Raw genomic sequence first — 20,245 nt, forward strand, 5'->3', positions numbered from 1 at the left:
GTTGATAAAATTATAGTGAGTAGAGGAATGGACATAAAAATAAGCAAAAATAGCTTTGAATAAGACAATACTTCTGCCCAGTATGTTATATGGAACACAGTCAGGATAAACATAAAAATAACTTCAATGCAATGGAAATGAATTACTTAAGAAGTGTTTGAGGTAAAGCATGGTCAAGAATGAATAGCTAGAAAATGAATGTGGACTGAATATAAAAGTGAGTCACCAGTATTGTACAAAAGAAGTATATTGAAATGGTTTGGTCCTATAAAAAGAACAAATGAAGATTGATTTGCAGACTAAGTACATGAAGAAAGAGTGTGTTGAGAGGTAGGGGAAGACCAAGAAAGTCATGTGGAATGAAACTCAAATTCTCCTAAGGAGAGAAGTTTCTTTTTCTTATCTCATGCCTTAACTTTCTTCAGTATACTATTTCTTGGTTCTTTACTGCACTGTTCATTATGTTGATTAACCCAAAAGGGAATAGTGTGATGGATACATAATATATGTATACTATTCATATATTCATGATTCAAGCAATTAAGAGGATAAATAAGGAACAAGTGATACAAGTCTAATCAGACAAAGGATTATTCAGAAGTAAACTCCATCTCGTTCAATGGGACTTGCTCCGGTGAATTGTGTCTAGAAGTTTAAAAATATTTATTCATGAATTTCTAAAGAAAAGTGCTTGGACCAAATGTTGTCTGGAAACCACATTCATTGTATTAAATGATAATGTCTTACAAGAAAACATTAACATTTTGTATAGAGTGTAACAAAACAGAATTCTTCTATCTTTTAAGCTCGTGTACAGTGGTCAGAGCTAAGAAAATACCATTGAGTTCTATACCAAGAACATTTGTAAAAAAACTCATCTACTCTTAGTGATACGTTACCCAAAGTAAATCCAAAAGTTATTGATTTGCAAGTTGCTAGTACAAATATCTGCCTGTCTTTCCTTAACCATCTTTTAATTCAGCAAGCTTTTAATGACCATTTCTCCTCTAAAGGAAACTATAGAATTATTTTCATTTAAGAGGTTTGCCTTAAGTGTACAAAGATCACAACATTTAGTGGAATAAGTCTGTTGCTAAGCAATACAAAACACTAAGTCAAAAGTGAAGATGCAGTATTCAGTCTCAATATTTAGCTAATTTCCCAAAATCATATTTTCTTAATTGTATGTCAGGGAGCCAAAGATGGATCTTTTGTCATGAATGATAGGAGCTGTAGCTCAAATTATGCTCCCACATTGCCCTTATTCTGATATACCTACAGATAACCTTCCCAATATCACAGCAGTACATCATCAGGGCCACTGTATAAAATAAGCCTATGCAGCATTTGAAATGCCATTTGACTATGGGCATCCACAAGGGGACGTGTCAAAATCTGCAAGATGGCAGACACAGTATTGCATTTTTTTTTATATGGCAAGTCAGTGGGCATACAAAAGCGTAGGACCTGGATCCCAACATTACACCTGCCTTCTTGCGGATATTGACCTCTTTCCCCAGTGGATATTGCGGCTTTTAACCTTCTCTGTTTTTATTAAATCAAGCTGGTATAAACAGACAGTTCTTGCACAAAGAGGAAAAAAAATCTCCATATAATTAATTCAGGCTTTGAAAGCAGAGAGCAATGAAATGAAAAGAAAACGCACACTGTGGTGTTTGGTCTTCCCCTCGTGTGGCTGGTATGATGTTTTTTGTATGTAGAATGACTTCAGTATGTTTTCTATTGTCTATTTTTCTCTCGAAATACACTGTGAAGAAGGTGTGGCTACTAGGCAGAATTAAGAGGATGTGATCATCTCTAGCAGGGGTCTCCAAACCTTGGCAACTTTTAGACTTGTGGACTTCAACTCCCAGATTCCTCAGCCAGTGAAGCAACTCTGGGAGTTGAAGTCCACAAGTCTTAAAGTTGCCAAGGTTGGAGACCCCTGATCTGTAACACTGAAGCACAAAGAACTTGGTCCTCTTATGGTTCCAGGTAAAAGCAATATTGTATAGGCTTGAGAGGGGGGGGGGTTTCTCTTTCAAAGCCTCTGTTATTGGAGTAGCCTTATATTTAGGCATATGGGAAAGGGGAGGAGGGGGTTCTTACTAAATCAGGCCAAGGGTGCTTGATTATAGAATTGGACAGGAGGCTAGAAAATCTAGTGGTATAGAATTGCGAAGCTTTGTGAATGTCACTTGCATTCATTCATGTCAAGTTCACCTAGCAAAAACGACAACTGGGTTTTGGCTTGTAGGATAGGCCAAGCTACATTAAACTCTCTATTTACAAACTGAACTCTACATTCGTGTAGTAATGGACATTAATCCATGCCACTTTTCCTTTCCCACATGGATATAATTTTAAATCCAAATAGAAGCTTACCTCAACCATTCAGTATCATTACAAAGTCTAGAAAAGGGGCACACCTGACAATGGTGAAAATGTTAGCTCATTTCTGTCATCCTGCAAACCAGGATTGCAGTTAAGGGTATTGAATCTTTCACTTTATAATAAACATTATACTCTCAGATCTGGGCATGGCCAATGCCTGTCTTAAATCTTCTTTCTTACAAAAAGTTCAATAATGATTTCTTTTTTGAAACATTTTCTATTTCATTCAAAGAGGATCAGATGTCAGTCTGGCTTACTTCCATTTAATTGAAGTACCCAAACAGTAACACTGGCTACTGTTTGGGTAATACAAGCCTTTTATTTGAACAATAAAAGGGTTTTCTGTAGAAAAAGTCCACCATCAAGGGAGACATTTTGGCTACTCAGAAGCTATATTATTTATTTATTTATTTAAATATTTATATGGCTGCCCAATTTGCAAAAATGCAACTCCAGGCAACCAATAACCATAATATAAATAGTAATCCTCCCTGACAAAGGCCCAGTAACAAGAACAATTCACACAATTGGGGCATAACAACATATGCTTCCTCTCCCCAGGAAGAGTTCACTGTTATCTCACTGAACTCAGCATTGTGATGATTGCTCTTTGATACGCCACTGGAATCTTTGCATTAATTTCTGACACAAGATTGCAGCCATTTCATACTGAATTATAAAGCAACTGAATTACCTCAGTGTTTAGCTCAGTTTCCACATAAAGCATGAGGAATGGATAACACTTATGCATAGAGGTCATGCTCAATGAGTTATCACTTAACTTAGCTTCCTGGCAGATGGCTCTGCCTCTTTAGAACCATACAGAGCCCCTTTACGCTAATGTATTCCTTGCAGGGCAATTCTAGTATAATTTGGCTGCTTGACCTAATGTGAAACAGTTTGGAAATACAATACTGGCCTGGAACATTGCATTATATTTCTGAAGTTGAAGTTGTTATCTTCCTCAGATTTTAATTGTTCAGAGGGAATATAAGCCACATAAAAGTTGACAATTAGATTGATCAGCATATAGGGATTTCCTTGTTTAATGATATCTTTGTTTACATCTACACAACTTCTGAGCCACTGCAGAGAGAAAGAAAGATGACCTTGACGGAGATGTGCAAGCTCCATTACCAAAGCAATGAGGGGTGAAGCGTATCTTAAACATACAGTAAATAGTATTTGGCTCAGATAGACACCTCCCTAATTCATTGGAGTGTAAGAAAGAGGAGGTGCAGTACAATCAGACTTGCAAGATTCTGTTATTATAGCCAACCACAATAAAAGTAATTTTAGCCTTCCTGTGGAATTGATTTCCTTATCTGGTGAGATTGAAAGCCCCCAAAGTAAATATCCATCATCCAGATGAAGAAGATCGCTAGGCAATAGTGTAGGTCGTTTACTGAGGTGAGTTGTCTTATATTGTTATAGAGCTGTGTGTAGGCTAATGGTTCATAAAGGTTGACTTTAATTGTTTTGTGCCCAGCAAATAGGGAAGTACTTGCATACATATCTCACCTGAAGACCATTATCATTGATGTCCAAGGAAGAATGGATATCCAGTCCAATTTTTTATTATTGAATACTGAAATCAAACAAATGTTTCTCTAACCTTTGTTAGAGAAACATTTTTCCCTAGTTTTTTCAATAATAGTGGACAATGGTTCTTGGTATTTGATGCTGCTAGATCTCTGTACATTCCCAAGCATGATTTCAGTTGCAAAGAAAGACTACTTTTGGTGATTTTATGAAATTAAGCTGGAAGAGAGTAAAAAATCATAGGCCAGTTCATTTTACATCATGCAATACATAACAGTTCTGACAATCTCTTTGTCCCAGAATCATTGACTCAGGAGTATATCCTTAATCTATTGCATTACTGCCCGTGTATAGTATATATATATTATATATAAAGATGTATAATATAGAACTCTATATACACACATATACACATATCTGGCAATGAAAGAGTGGCTTGCTCCATACAGGATCCCCCAAATGTTCAGTGAATTCTTAGCTCCACTCATTTTATCCTCTTCAGTGTATCTCCTCCTACCAACTAATAGAAGAAACCCTGACCTCTTGGCATCTCTGTTTATGACGTCCTATATGTTTGTGGTTATTTAAAAAAAAAAACAAGTGAAGGTGATAATTACTGATATCTTATCAATAAAATTGTTACATTGAAAATTGTAACAGGAGTGTTCTGAAATTTTCATTCTCTCAAATTTAAGTTATTACATTAGTTCAAATGACTGTGCACAATTTGTGGCCTCAAGGCCACATGCAGCCCCTGAAAACCTTGAAACAGTCCTCAGAAACCTTTCAAAAACTGTTACAGAATTGTAATCTTTAAGGTGACAGGCAATCATTTTGACACCAAAATCTAGTTTTAATCATATTTGTTAGATGTATATTCCACCTTTCCTCCAGGAGCTGAAGCTGGCATATACAGTACTCCTTCCTTTTTATTTTATTTTTCTGTAGAGTAAAGTGGACTGAAAGTAGTGTGCCGAATCAGCATGCTAGGTGTCACAGCTCAGCTCTGCTCTCACTGTTTCTGAAAATTTAACCAGTGGTTCTTGCAAGCTGGTACAAGCCAGTTCCAGTACACCGCTGGCTTGAATCCAGATCTTCCATATCTCAGCTCAACACCGTCATCTCTCTTCACCTAACTGGCTCTACCATCTGTTTTCTCCAACCTTGTCTGATTTTTGAAGCAGGCCTCAAGGAAAGTGCGGCTCTTGATGTGAGAAAAGATGCATAATCTTAATTTACATGATTTTTAAAATCTCATTTTCCAACCTGAAAGCTTTACAGGGCAGTTCACACAATACTAAAATGTCCTTTGTTTTCTGAGAAAATGGGGAAAGAACCAAGAGCACCCATCTGCAGGTCTTGCTTTTTTATGTGGCTTATACCAGCCAGCAAGTGACAGAAAAAGGACTTCTCAAGGTAACCTAAAACAAAGGCTCCTCCATTCAAAGGTCTGGCTGCTTGTCTTCACAAGGCAGTTGCTTCATTAGCATGGTGAGCTAATACTTTATACCTGCACTAACAAACCTTGTCAGCCCATTGTGTGCAGAATCATTTGGGTACAATCCAGGGGGGAAAGATGACAAACCACTGGATTCATTTCATTATATGATTTTTCCAATGGCTAAGATTTCTCAAATACATTCTTGCTGGGACATTAATAGATTTCTATTAGGAAGTGGCTAGTTCTCAATCTACGACCAAAATTAAGCTCAACATTTCTGTTGGTAAATAAGACATTTGTTAAGTGCGTTTTGCTCCATTTTATGACCTTTCTTGCCATAGTTGTCAAATGAATCACTGAAATTTTTAGTAATACAGTTGTTAAATGAATCTGGCTTTTTCGTGGACTTGTCAAAAGGTTGCAAAATGTGATCACATGACCCTGGGACACTACAACCATCATAACTGAGTCAGTTGCCAAGCATCTGAATTTTGATCATGTGACCATGGGGATGCTACAATGGTCCTAAGTATGAAAAACAGTCATAATCACTTTTTTCAGTGCCTTTGTAATTTTGAATGGTTACTAAACCAACTGTTGTAAATTGAGGACTACCTGTACTGTATGACACTGAATAGCTAGGGTACTGTAATGGCAAGAAGCCTTCTCTTACCAATTTCCAAAGCATTTCAGCACAGATCTCAGGTTCCACAGCCAGCTGGTCCATCTACTAACCCTTTCCAAGCCATTCAAGAAATAATCCAGTTAATTTACAGTTCTGCAACTTTCACATTGGGGTCTTTTGGGGACAACCCTAGAAGAGAGGCCATCTTGAATGTAAAACCTGGCTTGGCTGCTCTAAGGTCTGTCACAAACCCATTCATTCATCTCCCACTTCTCCAGGAGCTCATGGGGAACTCCCCTCATTTAATCCTTTTATCCTGACAACAACTTTGGCAGGTAGATCAGGCTGAAAGTGACTGACCTTAAACCAGCTAGGGAGTTCTATGAAAGGCACCTGGACTCGATCTCTCCAGACTAAAGCCAGGACCTTAAACACTAACATTACAAATTGGTGCCACTTTGAAAATGAGTGGTAAACTTAAAACTTTAGCAAAATTGCAGTAAGAGAAGAAGGCACCAAAGGTAACATTCAATTATCACAAGATAATATTTTGCAGGCTACTGAAATTTCTCAAGAGATGATCTAAGATGTGGATTCGCAGGCTTAAAAGCCCCCAATTCTGTGAAAATGTACAATATACAGCCGTTGCCGATCAAATAGACCGGTTCAGTACAAGGCTTAGAAATATATGATCAATTGAAGATAGAAAGCCAGTTAGTGCTGATGTCCGCGGCGCTCCTCCTGTTTTATCTGCAAAATACAGCATTAACCGCTATGGTAGCCGAGGACTACATTGACAAATTTCTTGCTGCAAATAGATAGTGTATATTTAAAAAAACAAAAAAACAACCAATACGCAGGACAAAATGCAGAAGAGCAAAGCAACGAGCCTCAATACTTCCTCCCGTCCTCTCGAGGGCGCTGTCGACCGAGGAAAATCGGACCCAATTCCGCAGGCTAAAACTACATCCGATGGCCGTCCTGCAGCCCGAGCCTACCTCTCTCGCCCGCCGATGGGTGGGAGGAGGGAATTGCTTCTGCGTAAAGATGGCGGCTGTGAGGAGGAGTCTTTTGCAGAGTGTGAGCGGCTCCCCTTTTTCTATGGGATCACGGGAGGAGCGCGGCGGCTGCGGGTGGGTGGGGGAGAACGGACGGAGGAAAGTACCCCTCCCGGATTTAAGGGAAGAGTCGGGTGGCTCCCGGGCTTCTTCTTCCCCTGCCTTGCCCACGCACGGAGGGATGCTTTCCTGCAACCTTAATGGAAGGGATGGGCGTTGCAGGCAGAGGATGCACGGTGTTCTCCCTTTCAGCCGTGGAAGTAATCTGAGCCAAAGGCATAGAGGGGTTCCCCTTTAATGACGCCGTACGCGAGGCAGCATTTTGGGATGCGTAGTTTTCTATGCGCCAAGTTACCTGCCGCGGTAGGCTGGGCTGATTTGGAACTATAGGCATTGCTGCCAACACAGCCGGAAGAGGCACCGTTGCCAAAGGCGGGTGCGCCCCATTCCCATAAACTGCAAAATCTAGGGCGTGTAAATAGGCTACATCAGGGTTGAAATCCAGCAGGTTCTGACAGGTTCTGGAGAACCGGTAGCGGAAATTTTGAGTACCACCTCTGGCTGGCCCCAGAGTGAGGTGGGAACGGAGATTTTGCAATATCCTTCCCCTGAATGGGGTGGGAACGGAGATTTTGCAATATCCTTCCCCTGGAGTGGGGTGGGAATGGAGATTTTGCAGTATCCTTCCCCTGGAGTGGGGTGGGAAGGGAGCTTTGCAGTATCCTTCCCCTGGAGTGGGGTGGGAAGGGAGCTTTTGCAGTATCCTTCTCCTGGAGTGGGGTGGGAAGGGAGCTTTTGCAGTATCCTTCCCCTGAGTGGGGTGGGAATGGAGATTTTGCAGTATCCTTCCCCTGGAGTGGGGTGGGAATGGAGATTTTGCAGTATCCTTCCCCTGGAGTGGGGTGGGAACGGAGATTTTGCAATATCCTTCCCCTGGAGTGGGGTGGAACGGAGATTTTGCAGTATCCTTCCCCTAGAGTGGGGTGGGAATGGAGATTTTGCAGTATCCTTCCCGTGGAGTGGGGTGGGAATGGAGATTTTGCAGTATCCTTTCCCTGGAGTGGGGTGGGAATGGAGATTTTGCAGTATCCTTCCCCTGGAGTGGGGTGGGAACGGAGATTTTGCAATATCCTTCCCCTGGAGTGGGGTGGAACGGAGATTTTGCAGTATCCTTCCCCTAGAGGGGTGGGAAGCGAGATTTTGCAGTATCCTTCCCCTAGAGTGGGGTGGGAATGGAGATTTTGCAGTATCCTTCCCCTGGAGTGGGGTGGGAATGGAGATTTTGCAGTATCCTTCCCCTGGAGTGGGTGGGAATGGAGATTTTGCAGTATCCTTCCCCTGTCACACCGACCAAGCCACGCCCATAGAACCAGTAGTAAAAAAAATTGGATTTCACCACTGGACTACATCTTAAATGTGTGTAGAGATTCTCAGTCATCCAGATCATGGTTGTCCCAAAGGTGCTTCCCCCCAAAAGGCAACTGGACATAATCAAAATTCAACAGCCCTCTCTCAACAGAGGGGGAGGGATATGCTCTATCTCTAATCTACCACACAGTCCTTTCAACAATTCCAAGAAGGCTCCACATCCACACTAATTTGCACCACTCAGGTGACCCTAATGTCACAGATAAACATCCAGGTGACCTTAATGACCCGCTGAACAAATGCAAACGTCTAGCTGTCTGCAAGGAGTATAAATCCTTCCATTCCCCACCCCCTCCTTTTTTTTTTCTTCTGGATACAGTTGGCAATAAAACTTGCAAATTAGAAACTAACCAAATCGGAGCAACTTCATGCTTATAATTTTCACAAAATATGCATGAGAATGAAAAACTGTGTTTTTTCACTTCAACTATCCCCCGGAATATATAGCTATTTTATTACTTTATCAAGGAAAAAATTAGGTGAAATCAAAACATGGTTGCTCTCATAAGTTGCAGCATATGAATAAGATACTCCAGTTGCACTATTCATGTACTTTGTGCATTAATATATTATTCTACAATCCTATTTTGCATCAGCTTTATTGAGATAATTTTTTCAGTATAAAGAGTAAAGGAAAAACACTGATAATAAAATAGCTTCTGGTGCTCTTATGATATTAATAATGTAGCAAGATAATTATATTTCTGGCTTTTGCATCTGTAAACAATATAGTCAAGCTCAATTCAGCATTAGTCACGAGTGGCACCTATCAAGATGAATGAAGGATTTTGCAGATTTCAGTTACCGGTAGCTTGCAGCTTCCAACCTGCACTATTTGCACTCTTGTCCTTAGACCCATATTAAAAAAAGGAACTACTTTATAAATACTTATGCAGTGTTTCTAGGGAAGATTATTCCAAATGAACATCTTACAATTCTGTGGTGGATAGACAAATATGACCTCTGCAATCCATGTATATACTGGGGGAGAAGAGTTGTGGCTTTCTGAAGGATAACTGTTTTAGAAATGCAAGAGGAGTATTATTGTCTGAACTATGCATGGGAAAAAACCCTAAATGATGGTAATTAAAATGTATCCCTCTTACTAGTTTTGCAGGACAAGTTATGTATATTCAGACAGTAGATTAGAGTATGGATACATGGGCATTTAATATCTGGAGTTAAGTTTCAAGGAGCAAGAGTAAGTAAGAGTGATGTAATAGCAGAGAAAATATGGTTGAGGTGGCAAGATCTATGTAAGTATGAAAAGGATCTTAAGTGTTTTAACTGCTAGCACTCTAATAAGGCATTCTGATTAGTATGCCATTTATTCCATTTGCTTTTATTGAGAAATGGACCTTTTTTCTTGTAAATATTTAGGAGCAGCTTTCAAGTTGGACAGATGACTTGCCGCTATGTCAGCTCTCTGGTGTTGGTTCAGCTTCTAATCGTTCCTACACTACTGATGGAAAGGGCACTGAAATTCATCCCTTAGAGGATAACTGGTTGAAATTCAGGTAAGTAGCTACAGTAACTACTGTTCAACTGAACAAGTCAGGGGTGTCAAACTCGATTTCATTGAGGGCCGCATCAGGGTTGTGTTTGACTTCTAGGGGCTGGGCTGGGCGTGGCCAGGGTGGGTGTGGCCAGCTCAATGTCACCTGAGTAAGGGGCACCTGTGGTGGCCTGAACACTGCCAGTGAAAATGGGCTCCTGAGCTCCGTTTTTGGCTGCGATGGCCTCCTGCTACCCTCTGCCAGCAGAAACGGAGCTTGGGAGGGCTGCCTGTGGCCCTCCCTAGCTCTGTTTTCTCTGGCAGAAGCACTGTGGGCCGGTTATTCGCTGTTTCCAGAACGGCCCTGCGGGCCAGATCTAAGTACCCCATGGGCTGGATCTGGCCTGCGGGCCTTGAGTTTGATACCCCTGGAACAAGGGTACAATTTTCTCATTCTTTCTCTTCTCATTTGGTTTTCTCTGGCTGTTACTCTGATTACATAAGAAAGAGCACTGCTTACCTATCCTAACTCATTTTGGCAGAAGTGAGAATAATTGCTACCTCTATGGAGTCTTTAATGGTTATGATGGTAACCGAATCACAAACTTTGTGGGAGAGCGGCTTTCTGCAGAACTCCTGTTGGGCCAGCTGAATGCAGAGCAGGATGAGGCAGAGGTGCGCAGAATCTTGTTACAGGTAATAGAACCTTCTCTCTATGTATAATTGTATTAGAATTTGTAAATGAAAAATAAAAGAATAGGAAAGAAAACAATAATATCCAACAAATTATGAAATTGTATTCTTCCAAAACCAGACATTTTTCTATAACACCAACAATCTATTGTCTATGCTTTCTGATACATACTCTGAGGACTTCAGTTATTTCTATTAATCTATTTCTGGTACTTTCTCAGGCCTTTGATGTGGTAGAAAGAAGTTTTTTGGAGTCCATTGATGATGCATTGGCAGAAAAAGCCAGCCTCCAATCCCAGTTACCAGAGGTAACTCCATATCTTACTAGGCAATTCCAGGAATGTTGACTTCACATTTTATTTTTGGAAACTCTAATTGCTTATATGTTATTTTAGAATATGGGTAGATGAGTGCTATGTGAGTCGAAGCTGGAATAATAGAATATAAATACTGTATGCACAAAACTGGGCCCTTGTAGTCTGTTAAATAATTTAGTAATAATGCAGTCCTTTGAGAGGTGTAGTGGTTAAAGCTCCAGGCTAGAAGCTTGTGAGTTTTAGTATTGCCTTAGACATGAAGCAAACTGGGTGATCTTGAATCAATCATTCTCTCCGAACCCTAAAAAGGAAGCAGTGGCAAATTACTTCTAAAATCTTGTCAAGAGAACTGCAAGGACTTGTCTGGGCAGTCACCAGGAGTCAAAATTTAACTCAAAAGCACACACACAAAATCCTTTAATGTCCTATGTTTGTAACGATTATAACTATTAAATTAATTGGAAATTCTGTTTCATGCATAGCACAGGTATTTTGAAAGGGAAATGTTTTAACAATCCTGACCTAATATAGAGATGATTAGGCTAAATATGATTGAATGCCTTTGTTAGCTTGTTTTGCTACCTAACGGCTGTCAAATGCAGTTATATGATTGTTCTTTTTATATTTAAAAATGTGCTAGCATTTTAGAAGAGTAGTACATTTATTATGACATAAACTTTGTGGACTGGAGTGACTTTTGTCAAATGCATGATGCATTTTCCTTTGACAGATATATATGTATGTAGGTGAAGAAAAATATAAACACAGCAATTCTTTTGGTACATAGAAGATTCCCAAAGTATATTGCTGATAAGCTTACTTATGGCTTTGTCTTATAGGGGGTTCCCCATCACCAGCTGCCTCCTCAGTACCAGAAAATTTTGGAGAGGTTGAAGTCTGTAGAAAAGGAAATCTCTGGAGGAGCCATGGCCATTGTGGCAGTGATTCTTAACAACAAACTTTATATCGCTAATGTAGGTGTGTTCCTCTTTTATGCTCTTTTGACGTGGCACTTTCTTTAGTCCAACATTAAGTGATGAGAGTTGGTTGATTGGATTTATCCAAGGAAAATGCTTCTCTGACTTCTCAAATGACCACAAAAAATAGCTTTGTGAAACAGCTTGGAATTGTACAGTTTCCTAGCAAGAAACAAAAAAGATTTTTGGTCATAGGGCAGTAGTGGTCAGTTACAGTTTCTGACTTTGCATTGTACATTCTCTCTTTACAGGAACAAACCGTGCACTTTTGTGCAAATCTACCATGGATGGATTGCAAGTGACACAGCTCAATATGGATCACACTACCGAGAATGAAGATGAATTATTCCGCTTTTCACAACTGGGTAAGAAATGTTCCCCTGACAGTTACTAAGAACACCATGACCCACAACAAATCAAGTCAATCAGTCTTGGATCAAATAAAGACTGACTTCATATAATGTGAGGTGAATATATGCTGAACTAGTTAAAATTAGTATGCTTGACAAAGTGGAAAGAAATAAACCATGGATATGGTACATTGGATTACTGGAACTCTCTTGAAAACTATGAGTTGTTATTGGGAACATTAGTAGGTAGCCTTTAAACACCTAGTAACCCAGAGTCATGTGCAAGCCTATGATTCTTAATTAATTAAAAATAATCGCACAAGAAGTTGGCTGAAGCGATGATGCAGAAGTAGGTAAAGCCACGGAGGAAAAAAAAATTATAGAAGAATGTTTTAAAAGCCCCCACCATCCTCAAGAATTGGCATTTTAACTTGAAACAAACTGGATAAAACAAAATATATGAGGGTTTTTTGGAGCAGTTCATACTATCAAAAAAGTATTGTGAGTTTTGTAAGTAGATCCCAGATTACTTCCTGCAGTAGGGGGAAGAGATTCCAAAATAAGATTTTTTTTTTTTTGCTGAGGTTTTTCTTTTTCTTTTGTTTCCCTACAGAGTATCACTGTTTATTGATGGGTTCTCTGGTTAGCAGTGTCAAGCTAAAGCATGCCCAATTGAAGGTGAAGGTAGTAATCTCTCTCCTTCCCACTATAGGAAATATATAATTGAATATCGGAATATCGGAAAGTTGAAAAAGGGCTTTTGTTGCCACCACAGGTTGCAAAACTAATATTTTATTTAGTCTCAGCTGTAGTATTCCCGGTTACAGAGAATGGATAGTTAAACCAAATACATAAACCAAATATTTAAATTTGTTCCAATATGTGTTATATGTGGTGCAGAAAAACATTCACCAAAGAACCTAGTTGTCTTCAGTAGGTGAGCTGTTATCTATGCAGCCACTAGGAGTGAAAGCCAGGTTAATTAAATGGCTTTCTGTTGTATTCAGAAATTCCCAAGGTCAGGCATTTATCGATCTCTGGAAAAGCAGACATTCGACAATTGGCAAAAAAACCCAAACCCTTGCTGTATTTTCCTTTCCTTTCCTCCTTTCCTTTCCTTTCCTTTTCCTTTTCCTTTTCCTTTTCCTTTCCCCTTCCCCTTTCCCCTTTCCCCTTTCCCTTCCCCTCTTCCCCTCCCCTCCTGTCCTCTCCTTTCCTTTTCTTGGGCATCCAGAGAACACTATTAAATGGCTGCTCACATCCAAATTGTTAAGAGGATAGCAAGTAAAATTCCCAAATTATTGGTAGAAGAGCTTTCTGCTAAACGTTATTAATCACTATAGGTGTATTTGGAAATCATTTTGTATGATGTGTTCTTTTGAGAAGTAAATTATGGTAACAAATTATTCTCTCCCACTCCCCCTTATCTAGGTATTGTTTTGACCTGTAGAAGTTCAGGTGTCTTTTACCTCCTTTCCTTCCTGAATCTTTCAATTGAAGATTATAAATATTGAATCCATGCCTTACTCTGTACAAAACCGATGCTCTATAGTTAAGCTTTGGCCTCTCCCAAACATTTTTTTTTTAAATTTGATTTATATGCCGCCCTTCTCCGGAGACTCAGGGCGGCTTACAATGCGTTAAGCAATAGCCTTCATTCTTTTGTATATTTTATACAAAGTCAGCTTATTGCCCCCACAAACTGGGTCCTCATTTCACCTACCTTAGAAAGGATGGAAGGCTGAGTCAACCTTGAGCCTTGGAGAGATTCGAACCAGCAGAAATTGCAGGCAGCTGTGTTAATAACAGGGTGCACTAAACCACTGTACTATCAAGGCTGTACATTGTTTTTTCATCTATTGCTTTCTAAGTAAAATAAATAATTCAAAATGAAGATTAGCCCAAGATTAGAGAACATTATCCCATTTTCTTCTGCTTGGCAGGAAGCACACTTGTTTTTATGTTGTGCTGGTTTGCTCTGCTATTCACAGCCTTGGCAGCCTGTTGCTACACCTAGATTTTAACTAATTTTCAGAATTAGTAATTCAGATTTAAAAAATTTCACAAAGAAGTTGTTGGAATTATTTAAAAGAACAATCAGGTGTTGGAAATAAACCTGATTAATTATATCATTGCATTGGACACAGGAAATTTCAATGTTCTGTTCCCCTCAAAACTGATTAGAGTAAGTAAATTATTCTAGATTTTATTTGCATCTCAGTCTAAGATTTCTTAGATAGCTCTCAATTTTTCCTTTGTAGTAATCAAGTCAACATACAGCTCTTACAATGGGGTAGAAAAATGAATGATAAATCTGAAGAAAATCTTATAAATATTTTGATTTAGGTTACATTGCTGTATGAACTGAACTGAGATACGTTTAAAGCATTTTGAAGTATATTAATTTTTTTCCTGAGTTCTCTGATTTATAATTGTTTTAATTTATGAAGGCAATGAAAGCTGATTTATATATTATGTTTTCAGAAAAAATGGTTGACTAACTGTTTATAAATGCAGTGATACTAGATGGCATAAGAACATCCAGGGTAAGAAACAGTGTCTAGAACAGAAGTGTCAAATGAGACTTTTTTCCCCTTCGCTAAACCAGACGTGGGTATGGCCAGCAAGTGATGCATCCGGTTCGCGGGCCGGGAATTCGACAGCCCTGCTGTAGAATATGAGTCTGCCCTTTCTTTCCAATAAATAACTAAAGATGAAAGTCAGTTCTCTGTCTCCTTAAGTTCATGATCTCTTCCCTCATTGGTTAGCTAATTTTCCAGCTGACATTGCTGTCCCCTGACTTGGAATGCAAATGTAACTTCTTAGCACAGGAACCTAAATCAACGAGGCTTTTATTTTATACCCCGGCAGGTTTAGATGCAGCAAAAATAAAGCAAGTAGGAACCATAGGTGGGCAAGAAAGTACTCGGCGTATTGGAGATTATAAGGTCAAATATGGCTACAGTGATATTGAATTTCTTAGGTAAGGGAAAGCTTGTTTGTATCTTACTCTGATTTCCCTATTTGATTTTATTGTATTGCCAAATCCTTTTCCACTGCATTATATAGTACTAATGGAGGTTTCTCTTTGAAGTGCTGCGAAATCTAAGCCAATCATAGCAGAGCCTGAAATCCATGGTGGGCACCCATTAGATGGCGTCACAGGCTTTCTTGTGCTCATGTCAGAAGGACTCTACAAAGCTCTAGAAGCTGCTCATGGACCTGGACAAGCCAATCAGGTAGTGACTCCACAGCAATGAAAAACTGTTCTTTTGCACCACATTATTGTCTTCAGATCTAAACTGAAAGGGGTTTCAATTCTGAGTGCTTATTATTTGTGGATAACGGTACAGCATTATAGATGAGCCTTCTTGTAGATACATGGCCAATAATGTAGAGAGAATTGAACATTCTCTCTAAGATGTGCAGTATATACAGAGCAAAATCTGGTGTTTTATTGTTATATTTAAAATGTAGGAAACAGATTTCATATTCTAAAGTGCAACCACCATTGGTTTATTGGTTTATCTTGGGCACGATAAGCTTTTATACAATAAACCAAAAAAAGTATGATGTATGGTTTTGACAACCAAATAGGAAAGATTATAGAAAGAAGAGAGTTGTTATGTAACTTAAGAAGTAAATTTATAATCAAACTTACAGCTGCTCTAAGATTGGAAGCACTTTTAATCTTTTTTTCTATTTTTCTTCTACCATTTTTTCTTTTGCATTTTAGTTTTCTTTTATTTCTTTTTTCTTTCTGATTATGTTTTCGTTTCTATTAATTTTTATTCCTTGTTTTTAAAACTGTCAATAAGGTTATATTAAAAAATGAAAGGGTTATATTGGAAGAGAAAATATATGGGGCAACCTACAAGTAAACCATGTCCATATCACTGCTGATAGAAGGTTTTCTGTATGTACGCACATAATTGCAGGAAGAATGTGCAGTCCTTTCAAGTAATCTGACAAAAAGCTTATTAGGTTTTATACCTTTCCACTTCAGATGGATTACTAGGATGTCCTCCTAGTGTTTATCCAGATCTTTGAGAACTGTTCAGCCATGAGCAGCTTTCCTATAATGCCGCTTTAAGAGCCCAGCCATGATCCGATTCTCAGGGTTTTGATCATAGGATACTTGTTCTGGTTGGTGCCTGTTTTGGGGCAGGATCCCCCACAGTTGTCTAAGCTGCAGCTGCGTTGGGGCTGCTCACAAATAAGTAACTCCTAAGTGATGGGAGCAACATCTTCAGGGCTTTCCATGAATCACATTTAGTGCCAACATATTTTTTTGTAAACTTCTTCCTTTTCCAGGAAATTGCAGCCATGATTGCCACAGAGTTTGCCAAACAAACGTTATTGGATTCTGTGGCTCAAGCAGTTGTAGATCGAGTTAAGCGTATTCACTGTGATACCTATGCCAGCGGTGGTGAACGGTCCAAATTCTGCTCTCGGCATGAAGACATGACAGTCCTAGTAAGAAATTTTGGGTACCCGCTAGGGGAGATGAGCCAGCCCACACTGACTCCAACACAAGGTATGAGAAAATTAAATATTTCTATGACAGAAATTGTGTGTGAAAGGCAGCAGCAGATTTAGACCTGTACTCTCCCCCAGTTGGTTGTATAAAAGAGAAGCATATAAAGAAAGAGGTGCACATAAAAAGAAGCATTATAAACATCTTGTGAGATTTTGATTTGGCTTAGGATGGTATGAAGCAGCCATAATGCTATTTTTTTTATTAATATAAGCTATTCATCATTGGATTAAAGGGCCATGCTTTTGTTAAGGAATTAGCAGAGCAACCCTTGAGTAGCAAGGGTGTGCACATGAAAGCGATTGAGAGTAGTTATGAATAAACACAGCCAACACACAGATACACTGAGTTGTGTTTACTTTCAGGAAATAGTAATAAGACACAGTCCAATAAACAGTCCAGGTCATACACAGATAAAGCAGTAGATGGTAAAACAACAGTCCAGGGATAATCCAATAACAAAGTCTTCTTACCAGTCGTTGTAGTCATACACAATAAACAGTTGCAAACAGTAGCAAACACAGCAAAGAGCAGTAACGGTCAGCAAAGAGCATCAAAGAGAATCAAAGAGAAACAAACCATGTTTCTAGCTCCCTCTTAAGGACATTGGCTACAGAGCTAATCAATCAGGACACAGTATGATGCAATACAGCAGTCTTAAAGCTATATTGATTGTTTATATATTACCAACCCAACAAGTTAGGTAATAATCATTTCCTAACATCCTGGGGGGGGGGGGGGGGGGGGAATTTTAGAAAAAAGCTACTGGCATTTCCCAATTTACCCATTCTTTTCATGATATATTTCTGTACCTCTAGGTGGCCGTGTCTATCCTGTGTCAGTGCCATACTCTAGTACTCAGAGCACAAGCAAGACCAGTGTGACTTTATCACTTGTGATGCCTTCTCAAGGTCAGATGGTCAATGGTGCCCACAGTAGCTCTACGCTGGATGAAGCCACGCCCACACTTACCAAGTAAATGTTCCCTGTTAAGTTTTATTCCCTATTACCCTTTATTCCTGTTATCCATGGAATATTGGACATGTTACATTATTTTTTTCTAGATGCTGCTTAATGTAAACTTCCAAGCCCTGTGCTGTTCAACATTTTTGTTAATGACCTCAGATTGACCTCTTCTCTCAAAGAATTGAGAGAATAATTACATAATTTTCCAGTGACACAAAACTAGAAATGGCTAACACAAAAGAAAAAGAAGATTCCAAAGACAAGCTTAGACAAGCTTGAACAAGTAGCCAAAATGAAGAAAGGAGAAATTAGTCCTGCATGGGGGGAAGGGATGAAAGTCACAGGCATGGGATTAGGGAAAACCTGGTTTGCAGTGGTACATATGAAAAGAGCCCAGAGTGTTTCATCAGCTAAAAACTGATAAAAATTGATACACACCTTGTGTCAGCAAGGACAGTGACAACGTTCAATCTAAAAAGCCTTTCAGAATCTAAACCTACTCTCCGAGGATCTCCAAACAAGTTAAGTGAGATATCTATGTGATCACCTTCCTCAATTATCACAATCCCAGTTCTCATTGTGGTTGTTAAGTGATTGTGCAGAGGGGCCCGGCGGGGGGGGGGCGCTTTGAGAGGCCCCACTGTAAATTACCTTTGGTATGTCATTTGTGAAGATTGAATGAACGATTGCTTTTCTTTCTTTTCTTTCCTCACTTCACGGCTTTACCTACAGTCAAAGTCCTACTGTGACTCTTCAGTCTACTAACACTCATACCCAGAGTAGCAGCTCAAGCTCAGATGGAGGCCTTTTCCGTTCTCGTCCTTCTCATTCTCTCAGGCCGGATGAAGATGGGCGCGTTGAATCCTATGTAGACTTTGCAGAGTTTTACCGCCTTTGGAATATGGACCACAGTGAACAGGGGACACTCACTGTGCAATAATGCATGGGGAGTAACCCCTGTGAAGTCCCACCAGACAGTAGGTTGCAATTCATCTCTTGGCTGACCAACATTTTTCTACAAAGCATGATCTTTGGGAGACTTCGGGACAAATTGCTAATGTGATTATTCTCATCAACTTGTCAAGCATATTTACTCATATTGAATTCTTTTCTAATGGTCTCTTCCACTGTGAAAACTTGTGGCATTAGAGAGGGTTGCAAACCCTTTTACTGCATGGCTGTAGAAGAAGAATAGTCAGCAGCCAGAATTCTCTTATGGATAAGTCCACAACAAATATCTGTCAAGAGTATGTGTATATGTATATATGTATGTGGGCGCATCTTGTTGAAGGCATAAATCTGGGAATACTTATCATGGTTTGGGGCTGCTTTGCTGCCTCAGGGCCTGGACGGATTGTTGTCATTGATGGGAAAATGAATTCCAGAGTTTATCAAGACATTTTGCAGGAAAACGTACGACCATCTGTCCGCCAACTGAAGCTCCGCAGAGGATGAGTGATGCAACAGGACAATGACCCAAAGCATACAAGTAATTCAACAAAAAAATGCACAGAATACGCCTTCTGGAGTGGCCCAGTCAGAGTCCTGACCTCAACCCAATTGAAATGCTGTGGCATGACCTTAAGAGAGCGATTCACACCAGACATCCCAAGAATATTGCTACACTGAAACAGTTTTGTGAAGAGGAGTGGTCCAAAATTACTCCAGATCGTTGTACAGGTCTGATCTGCAACTACAGGAAACGTTTGGTTGAGGTTATTGCTGCCAAAGGAGGGTCAACCAGTTATTAAATCCAAAGGTTCACATACTTTTTCCTCCCTGCACTGTGAATGTTTACATGTTATGTTCAATTAAACCATGGCAACATCTAATGTTTGTGTAGTATTATTTTCAGCAGACTGTGTTTTTCTATTGTTGTGACTTAGATGAAGTTCAGAGCACATTTTATGACCAATTCATGCAAAACTCCCCGTAATCCCAAGGGGTTCACATACTTTTTCTTGCAACTGTATATATCTCGGCTCCTGCTGTAGCGCTCCTAAGGTTTTAATCATTTTAGAGCTTCAAAAACAGAAGAATAAACAACATAAATATACATAATCTCAAATACTGATCCACTAATTTTGCTGAAGTGTAATACAAACAAAAGAACCTGCCATTTCAATTTGTGATCCATTGTAAAAAAAAAAAATTGATTTTGCACATCATGACAATCTAAATATGAGCAAATCACAGGATATTGTGAAGATATATATGAACCAAGCCACTGACTCATCAATAGCTAGCCTAAGAATCATTCTAGTGTTGTTCAGGCAATGGTTTAGAAAAAACTAACATTTTACCCTGGTGCCAAGCACAACACAGTTCAAATCAAATCAAGTTTATTACAAAGTCCAGAGACAAGAACAAATAAAAACACTCAAGGAATATCCAGTTCAAAATTCTAGAATAAAATAATAAC

At 39.4% G+C, this 20,245-nt stretch overlaps 1 protein-coding gene across 1 annotated transcript; it reads left to right on the forward strand.

The window, feature by feature from the left end:
- Nucleotides 1-4,868: 4,868 nt before the first annotated feature.
- On the forward strand, nucleotides 4,869-19,655 carry TAB1 (TGF-beta activated kinase 1 (MAP3K7) binding protein 1). Its single transcript, XM_034402838.3, has 11 exons — nucleotides 4,869-7,082; nucleotides 9,869-10,005; nucleotides 10,526-10,679; nucleotides 10,898-10,984; nucleotides 11,833-11,971; nucleotides 12,222-12,335; nucleotides 15,192-15,303; nucleotides 15,415-15,559; nucleotides 16,635-16,857; nucleotides 17,676-17,832; nucleotides 18,556-19,655. The coding sequence occupies exons 1-11, from the start codon at nucleotides 6,975-6,977 to the stop codon at nucleotides 18,761-18,763; spliced, it is 1,584 nt and encodes a 527-aa protein (XP_034258729.2). The 5' UTR covers nucleotides 4,869-6,974; the 3' UTR covers nucleotides 18,764-19,655.
- Nucleotides 19,656-20,245: the final 590 nt, after the last annotated feature.

Source organism: Pantherophis guttatus, chromosome 7, assembly GCF_059756535.1.
Source record: "Pantherophis guttatus breed Tessera chromosome 7, ASM5975653v1, whole genome shotgun sequence".
Taxonomy (NCBI): domain Eukaryota; kingdom Metazoa; phylum Chordata; class Lepidosauria; order Squamata; family Colubridae; genus Pantherophis; species Pantherophis guttatus.